Source organism: Mesoplodon bidens (assembly GCF_964165515.1).
Source record: "Mesoplodon bidens genome assembly, chromosome: 12".
NCBI lineage: Eukaryota > Metazoa > Chordata > Mammalia > Artiodactyla > Ziphiidae > Mesoplodon > Mesoplodon bidens.
Genome location: NC_138168.1, coordinates 46192238 through 46214837, shown reverse-complemented (window position 1 = coordinate 46214837; position 22600 = coordinate 46192238). Strand labels below are relative to the sequence as shown.

Sequence of the window (22600 nt, the reverse complement as noted above, 5' to 3'; positions counted from 1 at the left end):
ACTGCAACACTTGGTATCTCCCCACAGAGCCCTTAGGCTCACATCTGGGGAAACAGTTGGTGGGAGAATTGGAAAAAAAGAATCCTCTTGTTCTTCCTGATGGGTTGTATTCCAAAGGCAGTACTTGACAGAAGCATCTTTCAGGCTTTTCCCAATCCATTGAAGGGCATCTAAGAGAAATGAAAATTATCTTCACCCTGCCCTTTCTTTGATCTCCCTCTTTTTTCCTCCTCTTGTCTTTTCTATTCTCATCTCCTAATACTGATAGCTTTTTCAAAGTATCCTGGTACCAACTGCTCCACATGCAAAAAAATGCTATTTTCCCCTAAACTAAAAAAAGATTATTATAATAATAATTGTGAGGCAGAAAGCTCAAGGCCAAGATAAGTACAATTTTTTAATCTTTTTCTTAATGAATGAAGTACTACACACTTGTTGGAAAAGGAATCCAACATATGTATACTATACATACACATATGTATAGTATACATATTTTATATCAGTACTGTAAATAGGATAAAAGCCCTCTGTTCTGACCCATTCCCCTCAATCCTTTTCCTTAGAGGTGACCACCACTTAACAGTCTGGTATGCATTCTTCCAGACATTTCTGTCATTTTTGGTCACTTAGCAGATATGTAGTACTTGCCAACTATGTTCTGGGCAGAGTGATAGGTGTTGGAACCAATGGACATAAATAAATAAATATATATATTAAAAAAAAAAATATATATATATATATATATATATACACACACACGTATTTGTCATATCTGTTGGCAAAAATGAGATTATCTTTCTCAATAAATAATATCTCAGAGCCACTTTTCCTTGTATGTAGAAATAAATATATACATAAATAAATATTATGGTTTTTAACAGCTGTGTAGTATTCCACTGTAAGGATACACCAAAATGTATATACCCTGTATATGTTGTTTTAAAAACAAGCAGCATTCCCTCTGCTTGCAGAACATAGAGCAACCTGCTCCACGTGGCTCACTTGAGCAGAACCTGGAGGTCTGGATAGGGATGCTCTGGGGCCCGTCCCTTCCTCGAGGGTAGAGGGGTGACCAGCCGATTGGGCTGACCCTCGGGACTCAACAGGCAGGCAGAGCGTCCAGGAACACAGTGCGCCTGCCCAGCACCCAGCTGGCCAGTGGGTAACTGAGTTCACACCCGGGTCCCTCTGACTCCAGAGCTGCGGCCAACACAGCTCCCATTACAGTCTGCCGTCCTGGTCGTCCTGTTTCTAGCATCTCCTTTGGCAATAAACTCTGTAGGCACTGATTAAGCAGAGAAGGAAAGGCGAGGAAATAAACTTGAGGACATGAAAAATGCAGCCAGAGGAGGACTGTGTGTGTGTGTCAGGGGCGGGGGGTGGTTCTCAAAACTAGTCACTTTTTCATGCCTGTGGATGGGACAGGGTGTGTGTGTGTGTACGTGTTTGTGTGTGCGTGTGTAGGGGGATGGACAGTGAGTCCTCCCTTTGTGATTAAGAGCAGCAAATGCGGTTAGAGACAGTAAGAAGCTTTTGCTTCATACTCCTCCCCATGATCTGCCCCCAGTTTCCTCCTCTGGAGCTGCTAATGAATAACCGATCTTAACACCCAAGTTCAATCCCCTCCCCAGGCACCGTCTCAGGCCAGGGTACTACGACGACGACAACGCTGAGGTCCAGGGCAGTGGGAACATTCCTCAGCAGTTACTTAGCTGGGTTGTGAAAAAAAAAAATGCAGCCTAATTGGCCAGTGGCCTTTTCTAGTGAATGAAGGAGGTTTCTGTTTTAAGAAATAAAGTGACTTCTCAGCGGCTGTTGATTCACTGCCCACAGGGAGATTTTTGAGCCGAGGCTTCCTAGCCTCGGTAGAAATTTGCATACAACTTCCACTTCCTGCTTCGGAGCCTGTTCCGGCTTACCTGGGCCGGGAGAGGGTGGAGGAAGGCCCGGAGCGACCCAAGGTGGAGTGACCCAAGAAGGAGAGAGCGTGATCACACCGTGGCCCGGTCTGTGTCTCCGTGGTGGCTCTAAGGTAAGTTGCTCAGAGTTGTCACCTACCTCGCCTTACTTCTTTTTGACCCGTTTCCCAAAACAGTTTTCTCCTTTACTGAAATGTGCTGCCTTACTTTCCTCCACCCACCTCTCCCCACCTTTCGTTTGTTTGTGTACAGAGAGACCAGCTTGGGCTGGGAAAATGACAGCTACATTTCCGCTGTGAGAAAATGCTGGTGGTTTAGTATTTCAGACGGGCGAGTGAAGATTAACTCTTTGAGGAGTGGAGACACACACACGCCTGTGTTTGAGTACTTAGTGTCCCCAGAAGTTTCTATTAAGAAGACAAGCCCCATTCTCCAGGGAGGGAGCCGGGGATGGCACAGATTAAGGAATTGGCTTCCAGCCTCAGACACGTCAGTGGCAGAGATGGAGGGAGAACTCCCAAGTTTTCTTGATCCCTGTTTCACTTCGGAGAAGAAAAATCAACACCATGTTCTTGGGCCAGGAAGTTCATCTCAGCTCTGTGCTGGCTGTGGCGCCCTCTCAGGTCCTCTCCCACAACCCTCCACCCTCCCAAATGACCCAGACATTTGCTGGCACGGACAGTAGGCCTGAGCCTTTAGGGAAAACCAGGGGAGAAGTGCCATCATTTGATCTTAGAAGCTAATCGAGCTTCCCGTGACTTTCAAGTTCAAGATGATTTCTTAGCATAGGGGGGTATTTTTTAATGAACGGGGAAAAAAAGAGACCAAATAAATAATAAAAGCAGAGGACAAGAAACTTGGTTTCAAGTTCTCACTCCACTCCTTGCTGGCTCTGTGACTTATGCAATTTACTTTGGTTTCCCTAGGCCTGGATTTCTTCATCAATAAAATGTGTGGGGGGTGGTGAGCTAACAAGATTATGTCGAAATTCTAACGAAAGAAGGCTGGGGTGATGGGAATCCCAGAGGGGTAGCCATAATGGGTGGTCTTAGAAGAGTGCGTTTTGTTTACTGATTACTCAAATACATTCATCTTACTTCTTGCTACTAAGAGATAGTTAGTCGCTGGAGGAAAAGGACTCCTTTCTTAATCCTTCTCTACCCTCTAGCTCTCAGTAGACTATCAGGCACCTTGTAGGCGCTCAGGTTTCTTCCATATAAGCTGCTCTGATTTGTTTCACTCATCTGCTCTCGAGGCAAAAGGTGAAGCCATAGCCTGGGTAAGAGGCTGAGAGTGGCGGCGGCGTGGTGTGCTGGGCTGCCATGTGGCTCTGCAGGAGGCTGCCTGGAATTTAGGTGTTATTATTGGCTCTAGTTAAATAGGAGAAAGCAGGGGGTTTCTTGAATTAGTTTATGTCCCATTTGGGTTACCCAGGAAGAACCAGTCCGTGCACTTGCCCACAGAGTCAAGGCAGGCCCGAGAGCTGGCAGACGAGCCCGGCTCCAGAAGGCTACGTTACTGACTTAGCAGGAGCTGGAAACCACTCCTTGGCTAGACCAGTCACTGTGTGTGGGGCCTTTAATGGGGGGTGAAGGGAAGCTGTGAAGCACATCCAGATACCACGTAAGGGTGATGACTAGGATCAGAAGCATTATTTGATGACCGACACACAGAATCCTTAACCTTTTCCAAACCACTACTTTTTTTAAAATCCTGATTGTTTCTTTTGAGCTGTTACTCTCCCTCCATACAGTTCAAACTAGGCCCTGACTGTGTGGCATGGACTGACTCACGGCTTTCGGTATTGCTCAGCTGTTTCTGTGGAATATCAAGGCCCCAGTATGGTCCCTGTCATGTTTTTACCTGGCTCTCTCTATCACCCTGGGATGGGAGGACAGGAATTTCAAGATGTTTCACCTGTGATGAGTTACTGATTTTTATTTTCAAATAACATGCACCACTATCTGAAATCAGGCTGTTATTTGCTGCCAGCCTAGCTTTGATCCAGAAAGGCCACCCACAGTCATTCTTCATCTGGTGTCATTTGAGATGGGGTGGCACTAGACAGAAGCCCCTGCTGTGCTCCGTGCCTGGGGTGGGTTGATTAGGAGTGAAGGCGTGTTGGGGAGAAGACTTTTAACTTGGGGGTACTCACTTTGGGAGGGTGCAAAGATGGAAAATATTTAAGCCTGCTCCTCTCAAGATTAAGGTGTTAGTGATTTTCAAATGCTCTGAAAATAAGAGTAGAAGGCGGTCATAGTTACATGAATTCAGAATCATAGTTGCAGGCGCTCAGAAAGATCGATTATGCGGGTAGTTTGTCTAAATTAAATCTATGTTTAGAAGAATCGAAATCTCGGAAATATCCTGAATTCGAATCATGTTTCTGCTGCAGGAAAATTTAGATTAGCCTTTCAAAACACATATGAATTGCAGGCAACTGCTGCAGGGAAAACAAAAAAGAGCACACAGATGAGCCATATTAAACTTTAAGTTCCTTTCAGATCCAACGAAATGACCCCTAATGTTTGATCACAGTTCCTTATCAAAACAACCCTGCAGGCCTTCCGTGAGAAAGCATCTGAGGATTAGAATCAAGAAGCTCTCCCCCTGGGCCTCTCCTGTTTCTTCCTAGTGCATTGTCACCGAGATATTTTTAGTTCCTGAAACCCAGGCTGTCCTTCTCCCTCCGACATTTGACATTCTTTGCGTCTCTTGCCCAGCAGGCCTCCTACTCGCCCACATGTGCTTCGATGCCTGAGTGTTAAGCTCACCCTGTGCCTCTGTGTGTGTGTGTGTGTGTGTGTGTGCGCGCGTGTGTACAGATGTGTACACAGACCTTCCTGGGGACCAGAAGTTGTAAATTGGCTGAGGGAGGAAGGTGGGCTTTCATCCCCTCGTGATTCGCAGAGCTGAGCCAGTTTGGCGTGGTTCCCTGATAAAGCAGCTGAGATCTAGCTATCCAGGACTGACGGGAGCCCCCGGCCTGCTTGACCCCCTTCCTTCATCCTGAAGACGCAGGCTGGCTGGAGTCTGGGCAGCTCCCCGAGCGATGATGGAAACTTGGCTCTTCCCCACCTCACTGTTTTCCTGTGCTCATGGTCCCAGTGTTTTGCCTTCTTCCTCTCCCAGGCGGGGTCCCGGGTCTCCCTCCCACCTCCGATTTCCCTTCCTCCTCCTCTGTGCTGTCTGCCCAGATTCCTCCCAGCTCAGCAGCTTACCTGTAACACTCTTGCCTTTTGCCTGCATTCATTCTTTCCCTTCCCTTCCAACTGTAATATGTAAAAATCACAGTTTAAGCAAGCCTCTCTCCTCCACCAATAAAGGACAAGTGTTTTAAACTTTTCCTTCAAGGTTTCCCACTCTCCTTGCTTCTCTTCCATTTCCTTTCTTCCTTTCTATCCCTTCTCCTCCCTCTTTCTGCCCCTTCTTTTCCTCACTCTGGGGTCTGGACTGAATTAAGAATCACCAACGTGTGTTTAGAGAAACCTTATCTGAAACAAAACAAACAAACAAGAGAACCCATGGGCTGGTTTGAGGTTGTTCTCTAAACGGTTTTTACCAGCTTCCAGCGTGGTGGAGTCAGTCCTTTCCCATTAGCCCCGTCACTGAGTTGAGCAGCTCAGAGGAGTTGCAGAGCGAACTTCCGCACATCAGGTCGGGTCACGCTGCACCGCCTTCAGCCTGCTGTGAGCTGTACTGTGCAGGGTATGAACAAGGGCCAGTAAATGTTCCCTTGTCTCCAGGGCTCACCACTGCTTCCAATCCTCTGGCAAACCAAATGGAAGAGCTTCTTTGTCTGGGAAATTCTGCAAGTAAACTTGGAAATATTTCTTCACTGGAATTTGAACCTGAGCCACACAGTTCACTCAAAACCAACTTCCACTAAGCAAACCGATGTTGAGAGAGTTTGCATGCGTTGGGGCAGTAAACAAAGAACATTAATGAGTTTAAAGATTTTTTTTAAATCCCAAATTTTTGGACAGTTATGAAAAAAAATTACTCCCTGGAGAATGAAGAAAGACCTTGAGAATCTGTGACTGCAAGGACCTGGTCCAAATTGCATCTGAGGATCTTCCTAGCTGTAAATTTATATATTTATTAATATGTCCACCTGAAATATTCATGCTATGTGTGTCTAGGACCCTTCAATCCTGTTGTTGACCCAAAGAATGCTTTTTTTAAAAAATCCAAGCAGTTGGTAACAACAAGCCTTGATCATTTAGGAGCTGGTAATGTGGTTTATTAATTACTCAGGCTGCTCACTCCTGCCCTTCCCCTGTTTCTTGCTCTGCTATTTGTCTTCTTCCAGGGACATACACCTTCATTAAATCCCATCCATCCTTGCCTCAGAGGCGTCCCCTGGAAGATATCCCCTCTCTAGATGCATCGCCATTTATCGTCACCCTTTGTTTGTGCTCTGTCAACAAGTTTTCAATTTACTTTGAATTCAGTTTATGATTAAAATTTAATGAGATCCAGTCAAGTGCTTTTCTCAAATCAAGATGCCTCTGCAGTCTCATCCATATCCTCTATTGTAGTAGCATGAAGGAAAGCCATCACAGGTTTCCAGCCTGGCCATTCTTCATAAAACACAGGTGGCATGTATCCACGCCTCCTTAGCTTCAGGGTGAATGGTTCTGAAACCTATCTATTCCAGGAGCTTCTAGGGTTTACTTAGCTCCTGCCATCCCCTTTCTCCCCTCCCCCACATTGCTGTACAAGTCAGTGCCCCCAACCGAGAACCAAGTGGGTTCAGTGCCCAGGCTCTGGTGCTGAACTGCTTGGATTTGAACACTAGCTAGGCTACTTACTGGCCCTGTGGCGTTGGGAAAGTTACTTACCCTCCCTGTGTTCAGTTTCCCCATTCCTAAAACAGGGTTGACAACAGTACCTACAAATAGGGTGGCTGAGAGGATAAGTTAATACATGTAAAACACCTTGGAACAGTATTTGACACATAGTAAACATTTAACAAATATTAACAGTTATTGTTAACAAAGGGTAAGGTTTCTTAAGTATATCCATTTCATTAGGTTTATATTGATTTATCAGCATAATCTATATCAGAGCTTGATAAACTACAACTCTCGAGCCAAAGGTGGCCTGTGGTCTGTTTCTGTACCCGCCTATTGCTAAGAATTTATATTTTTAAAGGGTTGTTTAAGAACAAACAAACTAACTGAAAAGCAGAGTATGAGACAGAGACAGTATGTGGTCCACAAATGTGAACTATTTACTATCCGGTTCTTTACAGAAAAGGTTTGCCAGTGCCTGATCTATGTGGTTTAATGGAAAGAGGTAGGAGATCTATAGGCTAGAATTGGCAGTGACTTTGGAGAAGCCACTTAATGTGCCCACGGCTCTGTACAATAGGAATGGTGAAGTGAAACCACGTACCTCGCCTGGGACCCAGCTGTTTTAAGGACCAGATGAGATGATGTATATCGAATCTGCCAGAAATACACATGTTGGTTAAAAAGATATGGTCTCCATACATTAGGTTCATATAATAGGTTTAGCGTCCAGGTATAAAACAAGTGAACATTGTCTAGAAAACAGTTCTAAAGCCAAATCACTTTTTGTTGTAAAAATAACAAAATAGCCATTGTTTTTGGAGAGCTTGATATGGGCCAGGCCCTACAGTCAGCACTTTATTTACACCTTCTTCTTTAACCCTCCTATGGGGCAAATGCTGTCATTTTCCCCACTTTACAGATGAGAAAAATGAGGCCCGGAGAAGTTAAGTAATTTTCTCAAGGTCACACGTCTAATCGTGCAGCTAGCAGAGAAAGAATTTAATCATGGGGAGCTTGAATCTAGAGCCTGTGCATTTAAGTCCTGCATATTTTCCACATCCTAGAAATGTGTATTTATTCAGGGTAAGCCCGTCTGGATGGCAGAAGCCACAGTTAACTGTGAACGTGGACATCATACCTGTGAATATGTGCCCTGAGAGAGACTTGTGCCCTATGCACACCAGGGGGGGTCTAAGAGACCTGCAGAAAGCGAGGCGGGCATGATGGGAGGAAAAGAGGCTTTTGGATGAACGATGAGATAAGAAAGGTAATGCTGCAAAGACTGATAGGCTGTGTTTCTAGAAACTAATCATTTAAGGCAGAATGTGCTGGAGGAGAGAAAGGTTGCTGGGAACAGACATGAGCCAAGATTTGGAGGCAGCAAAAGAGAGAGAAAGAGAGAATGAATGGGAAATTCTGTGAATGGGACACCAGGGAGCATTGTCACAGGGGATGTCAAAACTGCTGATGTCTGGATAAGGTCTTATCTGCAAAACCAGGCTACGCAGGAAGGGTAGGGGGCAGAAAGGAAGCAAGAGAGGCTGGGACAGAAAAACTGACAGATTTGAAGAAAGATGCTGGTCAGAATCTAAGAGCTGGAACCAGAGCTCCCAGTCCAAAGGGCAGTGAGATTGCAGAGGAGGAAAGCTGCTGTCTCTTGGGTCAGATCAGAGCAAGAGCCGGGCTCACATACACCACGGGTTCCACGTGGTTGTGTGGCCCTGGGACTAGCCCTCCATTCCTAGCTTGTGCCACCTCCGTCCCACCCACTCCCACCGTGGACAGATGTCCCCACCCTCTGCTGAACGGTCTTTTGTATTTTATGGGACGGTTCACTCTCTCCTGGGTGGTCTCAGCAGTGCCTCTCTCACATTGGTTCTTAATCTTTGTGCACATCAGAATCACTGGTGGAGCGTCTCCTTTTCCTTTTTTATCTTTTAAGTAGATATACAGGCACTTGGTACAAAACTTAAAAGGTAAAAAATGCTCTGAAAAGCAAGTCCCTCTCCTGCCCCTGTTCCCAGTCACCCAGTTCCCTTCCCAGAGGCATCCTCTGTTCCAGCTTTCGGATGTGATGCTGTGGGCATATACAATCTCAGATCGCACAAAGGGTAGTGTACTCTACACACTGTTCTGCTCTTTCCTTTTTTAACTTCACAGTAAATCTTGGAGATGGTTCCACATCAGTTCACACAGCACTTCCTTAGTCTTTTCAAAAAGATGTAGAGTGTTCATTGTAAGGCTGGACCATAGTTTTAAAAAGCAGAACCTTTTGGATGCGTGGGTTGTTTGTAGTCTTTGCTGTTACAAATATTGCTGCATTGCCTATCCTCGTAGCCTCTTCGTTTTAAATAATATGTGCATATCTCTGTAGAGGAAGTTCTTGGAAATGAAATGACTAGGTCAAAGGACATAAGATCTTAAAATTCTGATAGTTATGGCCAAGTTGTACAGATTACACTCCCCTTGGCAAAATATGAGAGAACCTATTTACCTGTGGGACTTAAACAGAAAAAAAAGGGAGCCCTGGCCCCGCCTCAGAATCTCTAGGTGTGAGGCCTGGACATCTGTATTGTGAGCCTCAGAAAACGCTTCTGAAACAGAAACTCTCCTGTGGTCCCTGGCCAGCCAGCCTCCCCCTTCCCTCAGGGGTTTGAAGCGAAGCCTTCGGAGCTCAGCATCATCCTGATGAGCTGAGACTGTCTGGAGCACCGCCAGCCTGGGGCTCACCAGGGCCTGGCTGGCAGGTCTTCTGCCCCCCTCAGGGGTCATAGACTTCTCCTCTAGGTCATGGCTAGAAAACAGGGCTTTTCCACTTAAAACCAATTGCCACCCGCTGTTAAGGATGGGAGCACAGGCTGTGCCAGGGTTACAACTGCCTGGACATCATATAGAGAAGGGTCTGGAATAAAACAGGGAAATTAGAAATGGTTAGGAACGATGAGATACTGAGTTAATTTTTTTCAACATGCATTATTTTTTTTTTTTTTACAATATTGACATTAAAGACCAAAAAGTAGGGCTTCCCTGGTGGCGCAGGTGTTGAGAGTCCGCCTGCCGATGCAGGGGACACGGGTTCGTGCCCCAGTCCTGGAAGATCCCACATGCCGCGGAGCGGCTGGGCCCGTGAGCCATGGCCACTGAGCCTGCACGTCCGGAGCCTGTGCTCTGCAACGGGAGAGGCCACAACAGTGAGAGGCCCGCGTAACGCAAAAAAAAAAAAAAAAAAGACCAAAAAGTAAAACTCATTTCTGACCCTACCCACTGATCTGCCCAAAGCCCTCTGATGTGGCGTCGGCGTGTAGTTTTTCTCTGTGACACCCTCAGGAGGGTGGCAGGGTTTTTCTGTCAGTTCTGGCCGGGGTGTAGGGCTGGAGGGGCCCCCGTGGTGACTGCAGGCCTGCCCCACCCTCTGCTGTTCTTCGCAAAGCTCTGAGGATGCAGGAGGAGACCAGCCGCCTTCCTGTCTGGAGCAGATGTCCCAGCATGCTGGGTGGTGGACTCACTGTTATTCTGCCAGCGAGGGTTCAGGTCAACCCTGCCGTGGCGGGGTGGGACCTCTTCAGGCATGGCCCAGGCCTGCCTCGGGGCCTGACACTTAGTGGAACTTAATACATATTTGAGAGGAAGAGAGGAAGAGGGAAGGGTATAATTTCAAGAACTCTGAAATCCTCCCTGCCACCTTTCATGAGCCTGACATCCTCACTGTCGGGGATCCTTCCAGCTACATGGATCTGTCTCCTCTCTGAAACAGGCATCAATCATTCATTCATTCAACAAATATTTATTGAGCACCTACTATGTACCAGGTATAGTTCTAGATGCTGGGAATACAGCTGTGAACAGAGGAGTCCTCATGAAATTTACATTCTGGGGAAGGGGGGAGACAATAAACAAGGAATGTACTAGATATTTGTATTTATAACATACATTTTATAGTATATACAGTGGTGATAACTGCTAGAGAGAATGATAAAGCAGGGAAGGGAGACAGAGAATGCAAGAAGCATGTAAAAATTTTAGAGGGTGACCAGGGAGCCCTCACTGAGAAAGCAAGAGCTGAGTAAAGACCTAAAAAAGAAAGGAATCAAGCCAAGCAGGTATGTAGGGGAAGAGTGTTCCAAGGAGAAGGCACAGCAAGTGCAAAGGCCCTGAGGTAGGGCCTTTGATTTCCTGTATTAGTTGTCTTCCTTGAGCTGGATCACAAGCAACTTGAAGGTAGGAATAATGTTTTATGTCTTAAGAAATAATTTTGTTTACCTTTCACAATATACCCTCTTGTACCTTTTGAGTTTTGTGTCACTTGTAGGTATTACCATTTGTAAAAAAATTTTAACTGAGCTTATGCCTCAGAAGAGGGGGTACACAGCACAGAGTTGGACACATAGTAAGGTTCAGTAATCATTTGCTGTTTGAATACTTGTAGTGACAAATTTGAAACATCAGAGTTCATTTTGTTTTTTAAAGATTACTAATCCCATAGCTTTCCTGAAAGGTTGTTCATTGCCATGCCAGGTTTGTTCACTATCATCCGAGGAACCGTCTGTTCATTTTCAGACCAATTTCAACTCTAGAATTCCCACCCTAGGATGGACCTCAGATTCCCAGTCACTGACCGCACTCCGGAGATGACCACATGTATCACCCTTTTTATTAGCTTCCTCCAAGTCCTTGAAGGTTCCTCAGCTAGAAGAGAATTTGCAACTTTTTAAATTAAATTTAATTTTTTAGGGAAGCACTTCTAAGGTATTCACATTTGAAGACCCAGGGAGAATATAAACAACTGTACCTGAAGTGTGGAAAATGAAAATGAATTGCATACCAAGAAATAGCTCACAGCCTTTAGTTCTCTTGCTGGCTGGCTCGCTGGCTGCACCTCTTACCCCGACCGCCCCCCCGATCCCCCCCCCCATTCAGCTGTGGGCCCACAGATGCTTGCAGGAGATTACGCAACACTTAGCCCTTCAGAAAATACTTCTGTTTCCTGACCAGCTGAAGAGCATGTTGTATGGCATCTCCAATTTCATAGCTGTAGAAAAATTGTAAGAAAGAAAGGAAAACAATGGTGAACATTTTAAAATACTCAGTAGTTCAAATATGTGTGTTTTGGGTAGGTCTCATCAATGGAAATCAGTTGAAATTTGTGTGTTTTTACAGGGTCTAAGCAATTTAGGTGATGAGGTCTATCCTCTGCAGAGTCAAGGGGCAGGAAGCACACCCAGCCTAGACAGCAGCCTAGAAAAGAGCCAGCCCGGGGCAGGGCCGGCAGGGACTTGGAGCCTGAGGGAATTTTCTGTTGTGCCAGAAAATGGTACAAAGGTTGTTTGCAGCAGATGGGAAAGTCTGATACCACGTGAGAGTCAGAGAAGTGTTCGAGGGCATTCATTTGGCAGGGAGTGCAGAGCAGATTGAGGTCTCTTTCTATAGGCCAGGAAGATAAATTTGGTGGGAAACTGCTGATCCCACTTCTGCTCTTTGGGGCAGCATTTTAAAATGCGTGCTGTCTTGTTGCCATCGGGTTGGGTACTGGGCACAAGAGAAGGGGAATTCATAATTTTCCAACTTGTCTTAGCACAATAACTGATGGGCATCGTGCCTTTGGGCACAGTAAACCCTCAGTGAGTGTTTGTGGTTGAAATTCTACATGGATAAAATAGGAATTTAAAAATTCACACACACACACCCCCGGCACCACCCCTTCTCCCTGTATGGCACTTGAGGTATGCTATGTACGAGGCCTGCACGGAACAGACAGCCAGGAGTTTCCTTTTCACTTCCTCGCTCCCACTATCCCTGCTCTGGAGCCTTCTGCAGGCCTCCCGTTTATCACCCTGTGACATCTTTTTCCGTGACCTGCCTCCTTCCTTCCCCTGGAGCCTAAGCATCCTGGGACATCATCTCAACCAATCTTCTGATAAGGGGAGGCGAATTTTCTTTCTCATTCTGTTATGTTGTTTGAGAGTTCTGTTTTTATAGGTAAAACCAATATTACCCGGACTGTGGGCTAAAGGCTAGTTTAGCGAGCCTTGTCCGTGCAGCTGCTACATCACAGGCCAGATGGTCATGCAGGCATCGTGCAAGAGGGAATTAAGCCTTCCAAATAACCTATAGTTGTACGTGGAAAATGTCACTATGACCTTTTTTCCAGTGCTTTTTAAACTCAGGCTTTAAAAATCTTTTTTTAAAATTGGGCAATAGTCACAGGGGGCAAAAGTTTAAAACTTCAGAAGGTAAAAACTCTCCCCCTCCGCCCCTCAGCTTAGCTCCATTCTCAAACGCAACCAATACACCAACGTCTTGTGTGTCCTCCATCCACGTTTTATACGTGTGCAAGCAGTTGTGCTCACACACACACACATTCCCCTCTCTTTATTTTTTCACACAAAATAGCAGCATTGTATATACATTGGTCTGCACCTTGCTTTTCTTTAATCACTTAACAGTATATTTTAGAGATCATTCCACGTTCGTTACTGAGATTTCTTTCATCATGGATTCCAAATACACATGAAACAACCCACATTCTGATGATTTCTCCTTCCTCAAAACTTGGCTGTTGATTTTCATCCGTGTCTTTCCCTTGCTGGTGTATGACTTCTACCACAGAATGGTCCAGTCACATTCTTTGAATCGCCTTCCAGATAAAAATATCTTAATAAGCCTTACTGCCTTTGCCTGCAGGATAAGTGAACAATTTTACGTGATCAGGGCTCTGTCAGTGCACTGGTGTCACTCTACTGTTAATTTAAACCACATCTTGAATGAGGTCCCTTAAGGTCATAAAGCGGGGGACTCCAAGAAATGATCTGACTTCTGAGGCTGTGGCATGTTTTCTCTTGTTCCAGAAACTAGGATGAACCGAAGCATTCCTGTGGAGGTTGATGAATCAGAACCATACCCAAGTCAGTTGCTGAAACCTCTCTCAGAATATTCCCTGGAAGAAGAATCCAAGCTACCTGCTCCAGATACAAGGAACATGGCACCCAACAGCTTGTCTGCACCTCAAACCCCTCACTCTTCCTCAGGAGACTTTTCTCACGCTCACCCAACCCTGAAGCTTTCAAATCACCAGCAGCCTATGTCCCAGCAGGTAACCTGCCTGCGCACTAAAGTCCTGGCAGAGAGTGAAGACAGCTTCTGGAGGAGACACCCAGACCCCGGCAAAGATTTTCCCTTAGGCTGCTCTGCAGTCAGCGAGCCTGAGGCTGAGTCTGTGGTTGGAGCCCTCACCCCGGAGCATCAGTTTTCACTTATGGAAAAACGTAATCAATGGCTGGGATCTCAGCTTTCAGCAGCTTCTCCTGACACTGGCCATGACTCAGACAAATCAGACCAAAGTTTACCTAATGCCTCAGCAGACCCCCCGGGCAGTAGCCAAGAGATGGTGCCATGGGCCCGGACCCACAGGAACCGAGCAGCCCCAGACCTGCATACGATAGACACGGGATATGATTCACAGCCCCAGGACGTCCTGGGCATCAGGCAGCTGGAAAGGCCCCTGCCCCTCACCTCCGTGTGTTACCCCCAGGACCTCCCCAGGCCTCTCAGATCCAGGGAGTTCCATCAGTTTGAACCTCAGAGATATCCAGCATGTGCACAGAGGCTGCCTCCCAACGCTTCCCCACAGGCTCAGTGGAACTATCACTACTATTGTCCTGGAGGCCCCGATCACCTGGTGCCACGTAAGTGAGCTTTACCTCCTCTGGACATTCTGGGCTGGGTAACTGAGTAAATGGGAATCTCACATCAGTGTCTTGCATCCTTAGACCAGCACAGACAGGTCAGAGGGCAGGGAGGACATTTTGCTTCCTATGGGACCTTCCACATGTGATTGGATTTGCAAGTGGTTTTAGAATAATGCTTTATCTTGGCCCAAAGCCCGTTCCGCTTGGAACCTGCTTCTCTAGGAAACTTTAAGTATAAAACAGATCCCTCTCTAGGGTAGTTTTAAGTGAAACTTGCTGAGAGGCAGGGAGACGACTCAAATAACTTCTAGAAAACTTGTTTGTTATCCAAATTCTTGGGCATCTGGGTTTTTCCTTCTTTACATGCTTCTTCTCCACCTTAGATTTTTCAGAGAAAGGGGCCTTCTGTCAAAAAAATCAGAAGGTGCCCAGAATGTCATTGAGACTCTGAATTCATGCATTACATGAAGATCCAGTTGCTCCTGTGATTATATTGCTTAAAGGCCTTTGGAGGTTGAACCATCAACATCTACCCCACCATCTAGCCACACTTGAGGACTGGCAGTCCCCCTAACTTGTCGAGCTGTTTCACATCCCCCTGCATTTGCCCACACTCTTCTCTCTACCCAGGATGTTTTTCCCCTTCTTGTACATTTGAACCAGTTCTATACCTTTTTTTCTTTAACTGCTTTTTTGAGATCTAATTTATATACTGTGAAGTTCACCCTGCCCCCATTTAGGTGTATAATTCAATTTAGAGTTATACAACCATCACTATATACCTCTTTTAAGACTTAGCTCAAGTGTCCCTCTGGCAGTCTTCCCAGATTAGTCCCTCCTTTGGGCTCTCTGTTTCCTTATACTCTGCCTGTTGGGGCACCTAATGCCAGTATGGCATTTACTTATGGACTTGTTTACTTCTCCTTCCAGATTGTAAGTTTTTGCACATTCAGCAAAGGTGTATTTTCAATCCATAATTCCCCAGTATTTAGCACAGTCACCAGCATATACTAGATTCCCAATAAATTATTTCTGAATGAATGAATGAATGAATGAATAATATGTATCAGTACAGTAAGCATCTCTGAAAGTGGTAAAGTCTTAGACTGAGATAAAAGGTTCATCACAATTCTTGATGTCAGCTCTCTAAGACGCTGCTGGAAAATAACAATAGGGCTTTACAGATGAAACATGGGGCTGGGAGGTGCAATATTTTTCTTAGCAAAAAAACCCCACCATATCGAAAGCAGTTCAAATGGTCTGACCAAAGAGTCTGACCAAATCTGGTGCCTAGCTTTAAAATAAAGTATAGAAATAATTACACATCCTATAATCAGTCACAATTTATGTATTTATACATGTGCATTTAATATAAAGCTTCCTGGGCTTCCCTGGTGGCGCAGTGGTTGAGAGTCCGCCTGCCGATACAGGGGACACGGGTTCGTGCCCCGGTCCGGGAAGATCCCACATGCCGCGGAGTGGCTGGGCCCGTGAGCCATGGCCGCTGAGCCTGCGCGTCCGGAGCCTGTGCTCCGCAACGGGAGAGGCCACAACAATGAGAGGCCCGCGTACCGCAAAAAAACAAAACAAAACAAAATATATATATATACATATATATATATATATATATATATATATATCTGCATGTACCAAGTGCTCAATAAGTATTTGTTAAAAAAAATTAAAAAGTGAGGCTAAGAGATGAGGAAGCAGCCGAGCTTCAGGAGAAAGAGCCCCTGAGGTCTACAACTGGGACTCTGGTGTTGGTGTGGGATGCTGGGAAGTCAGCTGATTGGGAAGCAAGGACCTCACTTGTACTTTGAGCACCCAGGGATAGGTGGCAGAGTTCCCTGAGCATGAATCACTCACTGAAAACTGAACCTTGGCAGGGTCAGGATTTGCATTTTTTTCTCAATGATTTCTAGGTTAAAAAGGAATAATTTTGTGGAAATAATACCACAAAATACTTTTTTTTTAACATTCTACTATCTGCATTTAGAGATAATTTTTCTGATCATAATACTAATGTTTGTTCACTCTCAAAGTTGAAATATACCCAAAAGCCATGTTTCCATCACCCAAAAATAATTCCTTATTGGGGTTTGACATATTTACTGGGTTTTTTCTTTGCATATATATTTAATATAAAACTAAAATAATTTCAGTATAATTCTTCCATCATCACCTAAAAATGCTGCATATTATTTCATCAGATGGATCTATCAAGTTGTTTTTAAGTTATTCTCTGCTGGACATTTTAAGTAGTTTCCAATTTCTGATCCAATAAGCAATGATATGATACATCATGTACATAAGTTTTTACCTGCATTTCTGATTAGTTTCTTAGATTAATATGTGGAAGTGTGAATACTTCATCAAGGGCTTTGTGATACTAAGTCCCAAGCAGTTGCTTTTAACCACTAACAGGAGAAAGCCCCATTGTGATAGACAGAAAACATGGACTCACAATTTGAGGGTTCCAGGAAGATCTTCTCACTTGAAAATATTTTTCCTGTTGAACCCTGAAATGGCATCGTTAGCAATCTAGTCTTTGGAGGTGAGCATTGCCCTCTTTGGGCAGGCTCTGTTAAAATGCAGACACTCCCACTGGGAATACTTTTAGTCTCTTAACACTTGCTTTCTCTCATCAGATCCCCTCCCCTTGCTCTCTATATTATTTCCTTCTATTGAAGTGGGGGAGGAGGGGGAGCCTAGGATCCTGGGAGTGAAGATAAGTGATGAAAGGAAGGCAGAGAGGAGAGAACTTGGACAGGAGAAGGGAATAATTCACAGAACACGTATAAGCAGCCAATAAGCATATGAAACCAAGCTTAATATTACTGAATTTGAGAAATGCAAAATTTTTAAAGATGTATTTTTCCCAATCAGGTGCACAAAAACAAAAAAACCCTGGGACAACATCTAGTGTTAGTGGGTTTATGGGGAAATGAACTTCCCCATCTACTCTTGATAAGCGTATAAACTGGTACAGTCTTCCAAGAGACAATTTCACTATCAAAATTTTAAATGTGTCCTCTTTGGTCCAGCAGTCTCACTTGTAGGAATCTGTACTATAGACACATTAAATGAACATATAGAAATACCTGAATGAAGATGTTTATTAAAGCATTGTATTAGAGTAAGAATAAAAACACTAAAATGCCTATCAATAAGGGGACAGATTATAGTAAATAATTATAAATTAGTAAATTATAAGTAATTATCAAATTATGTTATAAAGAATATACATTATTGTAAATAAGTTGTGATTTATTTATACCATAGACTACTAGGCCCCTGTTACGTAGACTAAAATACACACTCTGACATAAAAAAGATTAAAGGAGAAGCATGAAGTGTTAATCCCATACATGTTATTTTTTTTAATTATATATGTTAAAGACTCCATTAAAAAATGTGTAAGATGGCCCCAACTGTTAACTGTGATCATGGGGGAAGGGGAACAAGGAATTAGGAAGAGACAGGGAGATTTTTCTTCTAACTCTATATATTTTTGTTGAATTTGTTAGAGCAAACAGGCATTATTTTTATAATTTAAAAAATAAGTAAAGGGACTTCCCTGGTGGTGCAATGGTTAAGAATCCGCCTGCCAGTGCATGGAACATGGGTTCGAGCCCTGGTCCGGGAAGGTCCCACATGCCACGGAGCAGCTAAGCCCGTGCGCCACAACTACTGAGCCCACAAGCCACAACTACTGAAGCCCGCGAGCCTAGAGCCCATGCTCCACAACAAGAGAAGCCACCGCAATGAGAAGCCCACACACCGCAACGAAGAGTAGCCCCGCTAGCTGCAACTAGAGAAAGCCAGTGCGCAGCAACAAAGACCCAACACAGCCACAAATAAATAAATAAATAATTTTTAAAAATAAGTAAAAGTTAAAAAGAAAAAAGAAAAGTAAGGGGAAATGAGGGTGTACAAGTGGGCTCAGCCTAATCCACCCTGCATGTGCCTTGGTCCTGGTTCCCAGGGGCATTTAATTACAGGGAAGAGGGTCAGGTTCGGGCTGGGTTTGTCAAGGAAATTCAGTGCTTACAGTTTCTCTTCAGGGCACTGCAAGCCCAAAATATTTATGAAGCCTCCGATAGCAATGGTTCCCAGGAAGGTTGCTGTGAGGATTAAATGAGATAATGTATTAAAGACACTAGGAAAGTGGCTGGCTTGTAGTAAGCCCTCAATAACTAGCAGCTCTTAGTTATTATTGCTATTATCTAAATGGATCCTGTAACCAGCCCTGTATATTACCCCTCTACTTCTAGATCCCTCTTGCTGGCACAGATTTTAAGTATTCAAAGCAGGTGTATAAATGCTTAGTTTCATGTCAGGGCTGTAACTGCATTTAATTGCCAACAAAACCACTTCAAAAGAGCTGTTCATCTAAGTGATGCTCGTGCAGTTGGAAACCATGGTTACGTGGTTCTACTCGGCTTTAGAAGAGTATTACTTCCTCATCCGTTAATGAAAATATAAATAAATAATGATCACCATGCAAATGGCATACCTTAGCCTTTGCAAGTTAAAGCAAAAATGGTTACTGGTCACCCCTTTCATGTCAAAAAAAAAAGTTATCAAAGCAGGTGAAAACAAGAAGTGGGAAAAAACTGTTTCTTTCCTCCCCGCCACCCCCGGGAGAAGTCAGCCTCTTACTGCCTCAAAATCCTCCCACTGAAGGTCACCAGACTGGAGGTCATGACTATGCAATCAAATGAAACCCATGACGCAAATAAGTTGGGAGAAAAGAATGTATTAAGTCTAAAAGACTCTTATTTTACTGTAAAATTCTTGCTTTCTCTACCAAGGAGACTGAATAAAATAAACCTGTGGGCTCATGCCTACTATTGCTCATATGGACCCCAAAGAATGATTATTTGTATGCTAGAAGGCATGCACCATTAAAAGTAAGGAAAAACAAACCAGGTGGAAGAGATGATAAAGAAAGGCGTTGCCTTTCAGGATCTACAGCTGTTTGCAGCTGTGGGCGTTCCTGTAACAGTTTATGCAGGCCATTTTGTTTTCCTGGCTAAAGTGATTGTGTTATATCATCATGTCTTTTGACAACTTGAAAATCAGATTTTATTTTCTCTCTCATAAATTCTTTTAATACCATTCTTAATAAGGAAGAAAAATGTTGAATGTTTTGACTAATAAGTGGAAAACCTCGTTTAGGATTTGGTTTACAAATTCCAAGTGGTCAAAGCCCAGTAACACGAAGACCATGTGTACCCAGGCCAAGAGGATCATAAGACTGACAAGTAACATACAGTTCTGGGCACCTAGTCATGATGTGGAAGATTTGTATTTGTGTTTTGTGATTAACACTGCGCCAGAATCTAGGAGTTACTATGCTAACAAATCACTTGTCTATCACATTCTACAGAATGCACTCTCCTGATGGAATTTTAGGCATGAGGACAAGTCATTGGGGGAGATATTTTAGGCAGTGATTCTTTTTTTTTTTTTTTTGCGGTACGCGGGGCTCTCACTGCCGTGGCCCCTCCCATTGCGGAGCACAGGCTCCGGACGCGCAGGCCCAGCGGCCATGGCTCACGGGCCCAGTCGCTCCTCGGCATGTGGGATCCTCCCAGACCGGGGCACGAACCCGTGTCCCCTGCATCGGCAGGCGGACTCTCAACCACTGCGCCACCAGGGAAGCCCTAGGCAGTGATTCTTAAGTCTACCATGTAGCTGGCTGCTGGCTTGCACGCCTCTCTTACGCACTGAGTGTGGGTTTGTGTTTCCAAACAAACATCCATAGACACACAGATTTCCTCTTTCTCTCTCCATTTATTTTGAGCTACTAAGGAGAACTATAACCTATTTATTTCTATTCACCGCCTGCCTAGCCATAGAGATTCAGTAATATTTGTTGAATGAACAAAAAGAAATCTGTTCCCTACTTCCTGGGAAAAGGAGTGATTCCCTAATCATGAGTAGAGACTTTGTGATATCAAGCCTTGGAAAGGCCATCTTTACTTGTCTAATGGGAGAGCAGAGGAAAGAAAGGAGGTCAATGAGATTTGGAAACAGACCTTGTTCATTCATGTATCAACTTATTCAACAAATATTTGCCCAGTTCTCTGCTAGGCACTGGGTGTGCAGGGGTGAATACAACACACATGGTCCTGTCTTTGTGGAGTTCACAGTCTACTGGAGATAAGTCTATAGATAAGAAGAAATTGGCAAACAAAATAACAAAGTGTACGTGTTATAAAGGAAATAGCCAGGTGTTAGAACAGACATTAATAGACAGGATGGTGAGAGGAGGCCTCTTTGAGTGGGACACATGTGAGCTGAAATCTAAAGGAAAAGAAGGTCCAGGAAGCAAGGAGTTTGGTGTAGTTAGTGTACCAAAAGCAAGTGAGTGGGGCTGGAGCAGGGTGAGCAGGGAGAGAATGATATGCTAGAAAATGAAGGAGGCAAGGACTATGGTAAGGAATTTGGATTTTTTTCTAAGTTAAACTTCTTCTTTAGGAGAACAAAAAATTGAACTCTATAATCCTGAATAAGGAACTTAGAACAGTACTTGGCATGTAACAAGTACTCGATAAATGTTAGCCATTATATATATAGTACCCAGCTAAACTAGCAAGCCTTGGTCAAAATAGTGGAACAAAACTATCAAACTTTGAGCGGTGAAAAGACATTCATTTACCCAACAAATACAGATTTTATTTCACAACTTTTCCACACAACCAGCCAAATTCCAGACAAAACCAGTCAAGTTCCACTTACGAAAAGGAAAGCTTGGGTTTCCCTGGTGGCACAGTGTTTAAGAATACGCCTGCCAACGCAGGGGACATGGGTTCAAGCCCTGATCCAGGAAGATCCCACATCCCGTGGAGCAGCTAAGCCCATGCACCACAACTACTGAGCCCTCGTGCCACAACTACAGAAGCCCACAAGCCTAGAGCCCGTGCTCTGCAACAAGAGAAGCCACCGCAATGAGAAGCCCACACACCACATCAAAGAGTAGTCCCACTCGCTGCAACTAGAGAAAGCCCACGCGCAGCAACGAAGATCCAATGCAGCCAAAAATAAATAAATAAAATAAATTTATTTTTAAAAAAGGAAATCTTATTTTTGATTGACCCTCTGATATTCAATATTTCTTTGCTTTAACAATCAAAGGACAGCATAGAGAACTATATTGTCAGTACCCTAATTTCAAAAAATAGATGAGGTGGATCATTTTCATCTGCTCACACAAACCAGTGTAAGTTTTTATCACAGGTGGCCATTTCAGAAATGAGTTACAGCTAATCAAACACTTAGCCCACATGCCTTAGTGATTTTAATGATATGATTGGTTGCTATGAGACAAAAACCTGTTGTGTGAGGAATAATCTGTTAGGAATCATATGTCCTTGATTCAAAGGCTTTTGATTAACAGCACTAACATCCACCTTCTGGAAAAGAAATAAACCCTCTGATTAGAGCTTGGTAGTCCTTTTAAAGCAAATAAAACCTTATTAGCCACTCCTTAATGGATATGGGAAACGAGAATGGCTCTAAGCATTAAAAAGTTCAAGGCCACTGGCAACGCTGCTCCTCCTCTCTGTGTCTTCCTTCTTCCCACTTCCAGAGGAGACACTGAAGAATACCGCACATGGGTAGCAGATGAGACATAGACAGTCTAGAAGACCCAAGACCTAGCAGGCAGATTGTGCAGTGCTCCGTGGCTTCGCTTGTGTGCGTGTGTGAAGTTGGCTTTGTAACTCTTCAGTCTTCATTCATTCATTTATTGAGCAACCCCTGGGTGTCGGCACTGTGCCTGGAGATGTGGTGGCAAACAGACACAGTTCATGCTTTCACAGAGCTTAGAGTCTCATAGGGAAGGCAGGTAAGAAGTTGACAAGTAAGAGTCATGCTTACTTACACAAACATGATAAGCGTTAGGAAGAAAATAAAATAGGGAGATGGGATTTGAACAGGTGAATTCACTGGTGAACAGGTGATATCTGAGCTGAGCACTGAATGTCGAGATGTTGATCTGTAAAGACACAGGGTAAAACATTCTGGTCAGAGGGGATGGCAGACCCAGGGTCCCAGAGGTGGGGTACTAGCTTGGGGCGTTCAAGAAGAAGAAAGACAGGGCTTCCCTGGTGGCGCAGTGGTTGAGAGTCCGCCTGCTGATGCAGGGGACACGGGTTCGTGCCCCGGTCCGGGAAGATCCCACATG

General features: G+C 44.4%; 1 protein-coding gene across 3 annotated transcripts in view; it reads left to right on the top strand.

Annotated features, from left to right (window-relative positions):
- Positions 1-1572: 1572 nt before the first annotated feature.
- The window catches only part of TRAF3IP2 (TRAF3 interacting protein 2), a 39952-nt gene continuing 18924 nt past the window's right edge, over positions 1573-22600 (top strand). For 2 of the 3 annotated variants that reach the window (XM_081250931.1, XM_081250930.1), the window contains exons 1-2: positions 1574-2032; positions 13564-14400. In XM_081250931.1, coding sequence (XP_081107057.1) covers positions 13572-14400 — 829 coding nt within the window. In that variant the 5' untranslated portion in view covers positions 1574-2032; positions 13564-13571. Of the gene's footprint in view, positions 2033-13563; positions 14401-22600 lie in introns of all 3 variants that reach the window. The other variant, XM_081250932.1, reaches the window with a different exon arrangement.